Raw genomic sequence first — 13,369 nt, forward strand, 5'->3', positions numbered from 1 at the left:
ATATTGGGACTAAGTTAATTACCATTTAAATAAGAATTAATAATAACTGGAAAATGATCTCACTTCCCACAAATGTTCGAAATGTTTTCCATTTTTAAAATTTAATCATAAAATTAACAAATTAACTTAATGAAATTAAATTTGAGTGGATCGAATTGACAGACTCACCTAAATTGTGATCGCCTGGATGCACACGACCCGGATCGGGACCTCGCTGTTGTTGTAGCTGCTGCTGTTGGCTGCTGCTGCTGCTGTTGTTGTTGTGATGAATGGGCGAAGTCCACGACTGCGGACCCTGTGGCGAAAGCGAGCGGTTCGAATTCATTTGGTCCATAGCCGCTGCCGAGTGGTGTTGACGTTCCGCCCCCGAGCATGCCGCTTCCTCCGGCGAGGTTGGCGATTCCGCTGCATAATTCTTCGTCTGATAAATCTCCACCTGGGCTGCTGTGACCTAAATTAAATTCGAAGATTTGAAATAGATAATTTTTAAAGCGATGTCCTTTCAACTCACTTGAGAACGCATGTGGTCTATAGGATTGTCGCGTCGGCGATCCAAGGTATCCGCTGCCTTCTTCGTCAGAGAAGGGGTCATCGAGTCGTTGCATTGATTGCGATAATCCCATGCCGCTAAATTGTTTATATATCAAGAGATAAATTAATCAAAAATTGGCCGGAATCAATTATGAAATCAATTAAATCTTCGACTGACTCGACTCTACTCTACAGACATGCCCAGAACTTAAAATGGAATTAAATGAAATGAAATTAAACACCAGAAAGATGAAATAAATACTCAAATGATAAAACAAAATACAATTAAACATTTGGAAAATAAAAATAAATACAAACCAGTGTCAATTGGGAGTAGGGGATTGGCTGAAATGCTGGAATTCACATACGTATGCGATTGACTTCGGCTACTAGCATTCAGTGGCCCTTGCCGGAACGACTGAGACCTGCAGCAAAAGAAAAGACAAGAGGAATACCACGGTTTTATTTTAACATGCTCAGTTTTTTTGTTGTTTTTTTTTTTTTAGTTTTTCTTAATTTTTGTTTTTAGGCTTTTATTAATTGTGTTTCTTTTTTAAATTTTATTTGGTTTAGTTTAATATGTTTAGCACGTTTTAGGTGAAAGTTTTTAGAGCTTGCTTTATCAAAGCATGGGAGAGAAGCGAAATATTGCTTTGCTTTTTTAGCGAAAAGACACGCACAGAATTTTATGCTGACGGTAGATATCTCTTTCAAATTAAAATTAAAATTAAAAAGAAAAAGGTATTAAAATTTAAGTGCTAGTAAAAAGAATAATATAAATTTACACAATATATATATACATAGCGCACCAAATAATTTATCTAGTAGTATAAATTGTTACGTAAACTAAAATTAAACAATTTTTCTAAACTATGATACAATCATCTTAAAAACTGTTCGTTTGTAAACTATTTCAATTAAAAGGTTTCACCTGAAGAGCAAGAAGTTCAGGTGATTTAAAAAATATTGAGCATATGGTTATATTTTTAAAGAATTAAACGAATTCTTTTGAAATTTGACTTGGCTACGACGCCTAGTAAAATGTAATTATTTAAGACTTAAAATTGTCTAGAAATAGAAAAGTTTAATGAAATTTGTATTTTATTTGCCGCCGTCAAAAGTCAGTTAGTAGGGGAGAGGGCCCAGTTATGACCCGGGTTTTGAAAAACCTCGAAATTTTTTCTTCAGTTCGGGAAAATGAAAAATTAAGAAGTTTAACATTTAAATATTAACCAAACGCAACTTTTTTCCAAAGAATGTATGTTTATTTGAGTTACTCAAAAAATTTTGGAACAGATTTAATTTGGATAACTTTTTTTAACCCAAAAAAAAAGTGGCCCAGTTATGACTCAACTTAAGAAATTCACTGAAAATAAGAAAATATGAAAGGAGTGTCACACGAATTGTTGTGATTTAATGGTTTACTTATTTTGAAGGGCTTCAAAGCCAAAAACAATGAAAAACCCAAAAGAAAATGGCCATAAATGAGAACGATTTTAAGCCCTCGTCGTCCATGTCACTTTCGCAGTTTTTGCAAGCGAAATAACTTGCTTGCATATTAGCGCACTTCGAATGAACATTCCCGATCGAGATCTTCCAGAATATTCTTGGACAAACTGGTCTCAATATGTAAATTCCCTTTCCTTGTTGTTAAACAACAACAAAAATGTTGGAATTTGATAATTTTACATAATCCGAGTGCAAAAAAAATGGGACATAACTGGGCACCCCAGCTGAGTCATAACCGGGCCTTTTTATAGTTTAAAGTTTATATCTATATTTTTTATAGACACTACATAATCACATAAATTTTTATAGAATCACAAAATATACGGCAAATACAATACTTTGATGCATTGCACTCACCTTTTCACTGTTGATTTCACAAAATTTTGGTACTTTGAAATAAATGGAAAAAAACTTTTTCGCACGATTTTCAACACGATGTTTGGTACGCGTATATACAATACGAATATTAACGTTGGGGTCTGTCCAAAAACTGCAGAACGTCTAACAAACATGATTTACAGGGCTCAAACTGTCATTCAATACCGCATTTCAAAAATATTTGAGAATGTCACAACTGGGCCTGAGTCACAACTGGGCCCTCTCCCCTAATTGTAAACAACAGCCTTCAATTGAAACATTAAGATTAACACGAAAGAATGCTCGGATTATGTATTATATGTAACAAGAAAATGCATCTAACATTGATATGACCTTTAAGATGTCAACAAAACGTGCGCTCACAATTAGATTAGAAATTGTTGTGGAGAATAGAGTTACTTATTAACCATAAAACTAATTGGGAACAATTATAACAAAGCAATATGTAATGCTGATTTCGGTATTGAGTATTACAGCACTCTAATAGAAACAAGAAAACATCATCATCATCATCAATCATGATTATGGTTCTGAATACTTGACTAACTAGACTACAAACAACACACAAAAACAACACAACTATGATCGGGGATGATGAATGATAGATTACAATATAACTATATATAATATATATGAACGAGAGGATAGAGTTTGCGAGAGAGAAATTACAGGAAGGGTGGCATCTGAGTGGTTTGATTAGTTGTGGTTAATGATAGATGACAGGGAAAGGGACAAATTAGAATGCTTTTGGAGGGTATTACACATAAACAGTTTGCCAATTGTTAATCTGGTTTTACACAAATTAGAAACTAATATTAAAAAATACATACAAGAAAATTTTTAAAATAATTATATAACTGTCTAAATTATTTTTAGAGCATCGTATCCATTAATATGGAAATTCAAATTCTCTTTAAACGCAAGAACAGAAATTAAAAAAAAAGAACTGGTAAAATGACTTTTTAAATCGTAAGGTTTTATTTTTTTCTGGGCTCTGTTAACGTTTTTTGCTTGAAAGTTTTTGTTGTGCTTTTAGACCAATTGGTTTATGTTTAATTAAATTTAAGTCTGTATTTTGTTGTATTTGTTTGTTTTCAGGTAAATCCTCTTCTCTTTTCTAAGGCGCGTGACCAACTTACAAAAGTTTTAGTGGGTGGTTTCTATTGTTCTTTGTGGTTTTTTTTTAAGCGGGGTGGAACAGTTTATAAATAAATGAAACTAAAGAACAACAGAAGAATTTTGTATAATACAAAATGTTTATAAAGTGTATTCAAAATAATCAAAGAAATAATTGAGAGTCGAGTTTTTCTTTTTTTGTATGATGATTTTCAATGTGTCTGAATGAAGATTGTTTTTCTTATAACTATATATGTAGATATATATTTGTATATATGCAAATAGTTAATTTTTGATAAGAATATTTGATAAAAAGAAATATAGAAACTAAAACAAAAATCGTTTTATCGATTTTCACAAAACCAAAGATTATAGCCGAAAAATTTCAAAATAAGTAAAATGAAAACGCAAAAAGTTTTTCTACATCCAAATGGAATACATAAATGTAAAATTTAAAGCGAATTTAAATAGCTTTTTGTGCTTAAAGCCTTTGGGTTTGCCCCTTGGCATATTTTTCCACTTTTTAGTTACAACATTTCACTTACCTTTGAAAGTTCTGTCGTTTTACATAATTCTCGCGTACAAATTCAATAATCTGTTTTTGAGTTTTGCCGCTATAACTGAAATGGATAGAAAGAGACATAAAAAGTTTTAAAAATGTACATAATATTCATTTTCCCCACACTCTCTCTCGTTTTTTCCTCCTACCGAAATGAACTGCCGCGAGAGAGCACTCGAGTTTTACGCCTGGGCGTGTTTTGTACGGCCGTACAACGGAAGAATCCATGATTTTCGACACATTTCTTCCAAAAGTTTTTACATTCATTACGTCCTTCAAAGAAAAACTCCACAGTATCCTTGTAATAGCCCTGAAAAATGTGTCAATATAATGTTGAAAACAAGTTCCATTAGGAAATAAATTTTGAATATTTACATAACCCTCGGGATGCAGTTTGACCAGAAAACGTTTACGTTTAAACGATATTTTACGTATTTTTGCCCAAGAGAAGGTATTGATCCGTGTTATATTCTGGAAGACGGCTATGCCCATATGAGCAACAGCTAGATTAAGCGGTACGCCCTCCACATCCTTGGCCGGATGCATTTTCATGCCATACAGCTCACAGCGACGTGCCGTCTCCAGTAAATTGAGGTCCGCCTCGGCTGGCGTTTGACCACTGAAATTGTAAAAGTTTTATTTAATAAAATCCATTATGGATAATTCCTCTTTATTACATACACGTGTTTCTTATGGTTCTCCATAATTTTACGCTGCATTGTGGCATCCTGATGTGGCACAAAACGGTACGATGATAAATAAGTGTGATCTGGATAATCTTCTGGAACAAAATCACCGCACGATGCCTGAACAATATAGCTGGCCATAAGAGCGGCTGTATTATCATTGCACTGTAGTGTGCCAACTGCCAAATCCCTTTTGATTTGCAAGCAAAATAGATATCTAGAATGTAAATAGAACAATGATTAGCATGAATACTAACTTATGGGATTAGAGAAATTCAAAACTTACCTAGTGTACTCCTCCTCTAGCTGAGCTGGATCTGGTGTATAGAATTTAATGCAGAAACGTAATACTGGATCAATCAGGGATAAGCCAACTTGACGATTCATTGGCTTCTCCAGATCTAACCAGTATTTGGTATGTGTTGATATCTCACTGTATTCCAGACCAAAGTAGTCCGCTTCGAGCAGATTCAATTGGCGACAAACTTGCTCAAAAAGGACACGACCCAGAGCTTTGGCCTAAAACGATAAAAAAGAGGGGTTAGAATCGTGATAATTAGAAATGCCATCTGGCAAACACTAAATAATATACGACTAAAGCCTACACTCAATTTGGCAGACATGACCTTCTTTTCATTATACATATACAACGTAATTGCAGTCTAAGAGCAAGTGAGTGAAAGAGAGATACCAATAGGGTAGAAGATGCCTATGTGGCCTAGTTTTAGTCTGTTCAGGCGACAACTCAATTGAAATTTTTTATTTAAATGCAATCAAACGCATCTCACCCGCCAGACGTTTAAGGTTGGCTGGGGGCATGTGGCATCATCATTTTCATCGTCGCCATCGTAAGACCAGAATTGCATGCTAGATTAGATTTTAACGAGCTTAACGAGCTCGAAGCCATCGCTCGACCTCTCCTCTTGAGTGTGAGTCCGATGACTGTGGCAATTGTGCATGAAATTTATTCAACAACTATCTGAAATCTATTGAAGTGCTTTGCTGTGCGCAAGGTGATAAGACCAATTCAAATGTTACACATTATCTACCGAATTAGTTTTAATTGCAATGCCACCCAAAGCGAAGAGAACTCCCTCCAAAAAGTCTAAATTTAAAGCGTCTATAAGTGAGGCAATGTTTTAACGAATTTTAAAATTTATGTTTCTATTTGCTGCCATAAATATTGAACTTCTTTTTTAGTTCCTTAAAAAATTCAACAATTTTTAAAATTTCGTCAAGAAACCTACTTTTTAAACGATTTTCAAATGTCAAATCTTTATTTTCTTTTGGAAATGAAATGTTTTAAGTGGCATTTCCACTTTGCAAACAAATTTTTGCCCTACATGACGTATATTTTACCAAAATTTTTTACAAATTTTGTTGAAATTATTTTTGGAAAATACATATTGCAATGTTTTAATGGCAATGTGAAAGTACAATCAAATTAAGATAAAACTTATCGAAATCGAAACTCGGGTAGGTTCTTCTTAAATTATTTCGAGTCCACTTGTATCCAATCTACGATATATGTATATATAACCCACAAACTTTAATGGGTAACTAATTTACAACATTTTCACTTTGCATAACGCTCCCACTTCTATTAATAATAAACTTATTTTTATGGTAGCTCTAAATAGGCCATTAAAAATTTAATTTTCCGCATACCTTTTAGCTTTTGTGTAAAATCAATTAACAAGATTAGCAATTTGCGGTAGTCCTTGAAATATAAACACCATGCAAACGGCGTTTGCCTATTTCAATTTGCTAATTTGACTAAAATAATAAAGCATACTAATCTCCTCATATACGAATAGGCCGGCCATGTGACGCACAGGGCAACACACATAAATATGTTAATTTTAGATCAAGAAGGGCCAGCCGCATACAGGACAAGGTTATTTCGATGCCTTTACAGGCTGTTACACACATTTGGCTAGAATTGAAGAAGGAATCAACCGACATAGCATACGGCTAACCAATCAAGGAAAGTGCTTTGTCAGGTTTTGGCAAGAAAATGATGCGCTCAATTTTGCCCCAAAAAGCATGCAACACATTTCGAGTGTGAAATGTTTTAGCAGCTGCCTCTTACCCTATCCCCCATCACGTTTTCTCCCTCATCCACTTCTACACATAGAAAGTCGTGCCAAAATGTCATTAAAATCTTCCCAACGCCTCTTGTTGATTTTCGTTTTTGCATAGTTTATGAGACGTATACACACAAACGATATACGAACAGACAAACACATTATATGCCTTGCAGTTGTTGGGCGTGGTCAAGGCTATATAAAATACTTTTTTAATTGAAATATAAGCCCCAACCAACTTTGACTGAGTGAGTGAGTGAATGAGTAACTCAAACAATGAATAATTTATATCAAGAAATAGCTACTGCATTTTTCATCGGGCTGGAGTTTCACATTCTTGTGTATATTTATACTTCGGTATAATCGGTAGGGATAAAAGACTTTTTCCGTTGAGTCTAGTATTACTTCTAATAATACACATAAGCTAATTATAACAAATTCAGCAAAATATACACTAAACGAAAATCATTGTATAAAAAGGTTCATATTGCATTCCGATTAAACCGGGGGAGAAACCAAGTGTACCTTACACCACTTGGTGTAATACCCTTAAACAAACTTTAAAAACGATTAAATAATAAACTTACACATAATTCAAGTAATTGACACTAAGGGCGGTGACAGGTTTCTAATTTACCATTAACTAATTCATTATAGGAGAAAAACTAATAATTGTCTACAATTAAGAGAATATTATTTTATATCAAACAATTTATTACACCTCCATTTTATCTAACCAAGTGTACGCCTTAATATAATGATATTTATACAACTTTTCCCATCTGAAGAGGCTTTAATTTGGTTTTGGTAAACAGAAAAGAAGGCAAAAAGCAAAATTCTGAAGAAATTCTCATGAGAATGCAACGGCGCCACCGGCATTGTTTGCCAGACCAACTGGGAGGCTCGTGAAAGGACCACGCCCAAAGTTACACATACACATACACACACACACTGACTGAGAGGGACATATACACTGATACATATTCGGGTCATTCAATTGTCTACTTTTAGGCCAATTTGGATTTTCTCTACAGAGCAAAGCAATTAACTTTGGACGACTTCTGCAGAACGGATGACAACGGCGGAAAACGGAAATGGCAAAATGACAGGAAGCAGCTTTTCTATTGAAAACAAAACCCGCACACACAGAGAGAGCTCTAAAAGTTGGCATACAATTCCATCCATTTGCTTATTCAATTTGTCGCCGAGAAAGAAGAAAGGATGCAGACAAGGATGTTTGCCCCTTGCAGGTGTCGTACACAGGATGCGGGCGCAACAAATTCATGCTAAAAATTTGTAAAATATGTGGGTAAGACTACTAAGGTGGAAACAAAAAAAAAAAGTTAGTTTTCAAACTTGTGTGGTTTATCAAACAATTTTTAGTTACATCACAAACTCGGTGAAAGCCAAAAGTTGAACAGGATATCAAAATAAAACAACTTATTGGCCAATAAATTATTCTGCAACTTTCTGTCTCCATGAGGTGTCAAATAAATGTCAGTAATTTGCGTCATAATTCGATAAAACAGAAAGGCAAAAAGAAACAGAAATAAATCTATTTTTGCCTTATCAGCTTAACAAAAAATATGGTGTTCATTCCCCACAACTGATGTTTATACAATTTTATCTCCTTGTTCAATTGTGAGATAAATAAATGAATTTATCTAGCCAAAAAAAAAGTCCGGCATGAAATTCTTGCCGAATAACCACTTTAAAAGTAAAGTGGAGCAGTGCAGATGTTTTGTCCACCCATATAACCCCACTACTGTGTTTTGGACTCAACCACAACATGTCATGGTCAGATAGCCACACAAAACCCATTAGAAACCTTTATTAATAATGCATTTGACCAGCAATGTTTAGTTAAGGCTACACACAGAGACCATAAAATGGTTGGAAAAGCCTTCGCCCGTTTTCCTCTTACACAGACCACAGAAAAGCTGACATTATACAACCTAGTCTGCGGTTCATATAATAGCTAAGGGGTTCTCCCATTCAACATCGTCTCTATCCAGCTATAGCTTTGGGGTATAACTATTTTTGTACTCTGCTGTAACCATGTCAATATGTCCACACATATGTACATACATGTGCATATGTATAAAACATTTACGCAGCGCAAGAGAAACAGGGACAAATTGTTAGTGACATGAAGCAGTAAAACAAAATATGTAAGTACGAATAAGTTACGTGATTGAATTTTTGATATTGGTGTAAGGAAGTCCACTTTAAACGACTATAAAATACGCTGAATTCAACTATCTAGTATCAAAATTGACTTTCAATTTTCAATGAATAAGAAAAATGTGTACTTCCTACTGTAAAGGCAAATTTTTAATCTCCTTTCCTACTTCTACTTCTAGCCCGATCAACTGTTGAGAAAATGCTATACCAACTTAGTTGCAATGTTTATTTTCCCACTTGTTATTTGTTAAATTAAGTTTAGTTAAGTTAAGTTAAGTTTAACCCTCTATGTCCCAGACACTTTTGAGCACTTGTTATATAATTTAACAAATAACAAGTGGGAAAATAAACAAACAAATTAACAAACTTGTTAAAGTATAAATTCGCAATTCTGCTACTTTTGCATATTTCAACTTTAAGCCAAAATACTTGTAAAACTTGAAAGGATTTTCAGCAATGTCAATCCGCAGAAAGCACTACGAAGGCAAAGGAGGCGGCACTGGCAGCTTGGCAGCTGTTTTTTTGCCATATAAATTGTTGAGTGGCCCCAAGCCGCTGGCTATTCAAAGAACGGGGGGATATGGGAGGAAAAAAATACCATAAAATAGTTTTGTGTTGGTTAGCAGGAAAAGCAGCCACTTAACAATAGCGGCGACAGCAGCTCAGCTCAAGTGCAACTGGTTAGAGAAAAGGTTAGAGCCACAGTCATAGCAATCTAAATGCCATCCATTCACCCATCCATCTGTAGGACGAGAGGTTGGAGTAGGAACCTCAACACAAACAATGGCAACCATTTTGTAAAATGTTGTAGAACATTTTTTCCTGTTGAAACCTTTCAAATGTGTCTGCTGTGTGTCCCCGGCCTACCCGTGCCCTGGTTTGTGAAGCTTTTGGGCGTGGCCACTTTAAACAGAAACAAAACACCAGCTAATGGAGCCACAGGGAGAGACGTCGACGAGGAGAAGGAGGAGGAGGAGAAAGTGGGCAACCCCATGACAAAATCCATTAACACAAAAACACAAAAGTGGCCTAAAAAGGAGAGACCAGGCAAAAGCACTGGATAAAGGAAAACACAAGCAAGGAGCGCGTCATGAGTTGGGCATTAATGCGATTTGTGGTCAACAAACGAAAGAATAGACGGGCAGACTGCGAGCCGGATGACCGAACGGAGTGAGCGCCGTGTGTTTGTATTTTGCCGGAATGGAGTGCAGTAGCAGCAGCAGCTGCAGCAGTAGTTCGTAGACCTCAAATGAACTCGCTTCTCCCTTCCTCTCTTTAATTGTGTGTGGAAAGCAATATCTATGCCAAGTTGCTCAGTTCAGTTCAGTTTAGTTTGGTTGGGTTTTCATTTTGTATTTGGGCACTTCTCGTTACCAATCTCTCGCCTCATTCCGTCCTTTTGCATACTTCAGCAACTTCATCCAGCTGCTGTTCTGTTGCTGCTGCTGTTTCTGCTGGTCTCTGCTTCTGTTCTCTTGTTAGTTCTCTTGCAACAGATTTTGGATTCCTGCCAAAAACACAAAAGTGGGAAACATGCACATAGGGAAGACCGACTGCCGCGCCTCTTTTTCTTCCCCTATAGCCCTCCAACCCCTTGAATCCTTACAGCAAGCAACTGCAACGGTTTGTCGCATAAATCTCCATTCCACTTGATTTTCACATTTCTATAAATTAAATCTTTCTCTTCACATTTTGGCATTTGCACGTGAAAATGGTTTGTATCTCCCTCCCATGTACAAACATATATATGTTCGTATATACACAAAATATATATAGATATGTATGGATAAAAATGTTTCTGTATACACAAACGAGAAGGCCATTTTTCATTTTACGCCTGACTTCCGTTTTTGGCCCAAGTTTCCTGTCCAAAAAAAAGACGAAGCCAAAGAAGTATTTTCGCTATGCTTTTCACTTAGATTATTAAAAAACTGACATTTCAATTTAAATTGAATTGGTTTTGGAGTCGGCAAGTTGTTTTTACACAAATCTGCACAAGAATATTTGATAAGAGTATGGAAAAGGGACAAGAACTGGTTTAAAACTATAAAGTTATTCACTTACCTGTACTTGAAACATGGTGACCGAATCGTCCAGCATTTGTATGCGGACAGTTAACTTCTTGCCACCACGATGACGGGGCGTTGAGGGTGTCCCATCGACTCCTGATGGAGTGCTTAGTGAATGGATCATCCGACCGCCAGTAGGTAATCCACCGGCACCACTAGCGCTGCTTAAATCATAGTGACGACCACCACCACCTCCTCCACCACCGCCAGTGGATCGCGTGATAGTGCCCATATCGGCCAAAGACATTTTATAGACAAAAATTTTGGGATTTGCTGCGTCTTGCTAAAATCCTTTCATATATCGTATGTTTTTTTCCTTCAGTGTATTATTTCTCGTTTGTCTAAGTTTCTATTAAATGCTAAATTTTGGAATGGTACTGGGTTCGGTCCGTATTTTTCTTCTTTTTTCTTCTTTATTACATTAATTATGTTTTGTTTTTTTTTACTTAAAGCTGTGTATGAGTGTGTGTTCAATTCGTATGCTTTTCGTTTGGTTTCGATTTGATTCGCTTACAGCAAAAATTGGAACAACAAATGATAATTTGGTGGGGGGGAAAGAAGAAGCCTTATAATAATAACTTGCATGTGGTTCACATTTGCCCCTTTAGTTCATCTTTCCACTTCTTCTCTTCTTCCTCTGCTTTGTTGTTGCTCAATTTATGATTTTTGTTTTCTGTTTTTTATTTCAAACTTTTTGAAGCGCATTAATAATATTTATCATATGCTGCCAAGTGATTGCGCCGCCAATTTCCACATCATCGTCGATATTCTTGTTGGCTCTCAATTGAAGTTGGTCGCATTTTGCTATAAAGACAACGAAAAAAAAAAGGAAATATAGAGGGCAGCTGTTAGTTATAATTTTCTTAGAAAATAAAGTTGAGTAAGTTTATGGCACATGGCTTCAAATCAAATTTCAGGATCTTAAGGGGGGTTAATCTTTAAGTATATCAACTAAGTTCACTTAATTGTTTGCATATGTCGATTCGAAAAATTTCACTTTAATTCAATTCGAAAAAAAATCCGTTTAAAAACGATTATAAACTGAAATCGTTTCCTAAAAGTGGGCGGTGAGACCACCGCAAATCAGTTGAAATAATAAATAAGCCAAAAAGTGGGCGATTTGATAAATTAAAAACCCATAAAAGATCGAAAATATCGAAAAAACAATGACCCAAAAACAAGATCTGTTTAACTGTCAAAGGGATATTATTTAAAACATTAAAAGCGCATAAACAAAACATACAGAAAGAAATAAATGGGGAGAAAGAAGAAATGATCAAGAAATTAGTAAAACACCTGTGAAAATAAATAAGCCCATTATACCCAAAACGACCCACAAGATGACGACGACGACTTTGAACAGGCAAAGAGAAGGTGAAAAAGTGACCAGAGAGAACGGGTGAAAGAGAAAAAGAAAAATCTGAGAAATGAAAAAAATGAATAGGCGGCAAGTCAAACCAAAAAAAAAAAGAAGAAAAAAAGAGCATTATGAACTGCTCCCTAATCAAATTTGACGGGCTACCCACGTGCTGCTGCCTAGTTTCTGGCCCACGCCAAAAAAAAAGAAAAAAAATTGAAGTTGAAATTGGAGTCAAACACGACGACATCGTCATCATTCAACCTACATACACTTCCCTTGGAATAAAAAAACGAAGTTTGGCGCCCAATTATGTTTTATTGGCTAACATCCATACGCAGATGTATATGAAATATTATTATAAAGTAGAAAGAAGCCATAAACTTTGAAAAAGGAACGTGTGGCCGTCCATTTGGACTGTGCAAAAAATGAGGGAACAAGAGAGAACGTATTACAGGATGCCCGTCATCTTCGTCGTCGTCGTCATCGTGATATTGAATGAGGCGTGAAATATGTGAATTTACGAGGCAACATCTGCATATTGAATGTGCCGTAGAGAACGACCTTTTCTTCTATATATAGTCAGCTAGTCACTCAGTCAGTTCTCTGGCCCAGCGATAAGAGCGACGACTGACTATCCAGTCAAAAGAAGAGTTGACAACGTTCAATGACCCATAGCCAGCCAGTTTGGTTGGCGATAAGAAAAAAAGATACAATAAAAAGAAGAAAAAATATATATATGTATATATGTACATACATGATTTTCCACATGCTCTCGCAAAAAAATAAAAAGAAAGATACATTCAATACTTTGTTAAACCGACAAGCGATTGAATGAATTGACTGAAGTGTTACTTGACGTCACTTTCCAAGAGAGGCTCAATAAGTCACGT

General features: G+C 35.7%; 1 protein-coding gene across 2 annotated transcripts in view; it reads right to left on the bottom strand.

The window, feature by feature from the left end:
- The window catches only part of LOC6651617 (FERM, ARHGEF and pleckstrin domain-containing protein 1), a 36,787-nt gene that overhangs the window by 16,714 nt on the left and 6,704 nt on the right, over positions 1 to 13,369 (bottom strand). For both annotated transcript variants that reach the window (XM_002073248.4, XM_015176612.3), the window contains exons 2-10: positions 11,115 to 11,923; positions 5,066 to 5,298; positions 4,775 to 4,996; positions 4,469 to 4,712; positions 4,243 to 4,403; positions 4,080 to 4,154; positions 850 to 956; positions 512 to 627; positions 169 to 451 (exon numbers count right to left, since the gene is read on the bottom strand). In XM_002073248.4, coding sequence (XP_002073284.2) covers positions 169 to 451; positions 512 to 627; positions 850 to 956; positions 4,080 to 4,154; positions 4,243 to 4,403; positions 4,469 to 4,712; positions 4,775 to 4,996; positions 5,066 to 5,298; positions 11,115 to 11,366 — 1,693 coding nt within the window. In that variant the 5' untranslated portion in view covers positions 11,367 to 11,923. The remainder of the gene's footprint in view (positions 1 to 168; positions 452 to 511; positions 628 to 849; positions 957 to 4,079; positions 4,155 to 4,242; positions 4,404 to 4,468; positions 4,713 to 4,774; positions 4,997 to 5,065; positions 5,299 to 11,114; positions 11,924 to 13,369) is intronic.

The sequence above is a fragment of the Drosophila willistoni genome, chromosome 3R (genome assembly GCF_018902025.1).
Source record: "Drosophila willistoni isolate 14030-0811.24 chromosome 3R, UCI_dwil_1.1, whole genome shotgun sequence".
NCBI classification, from domain to species: domain Eukaryota; kingdom Metazoa; phylum Arthropoda; class Insecta; order Diptera; family Drosophilidae; genus Drosophila; species Drosophila willistoni.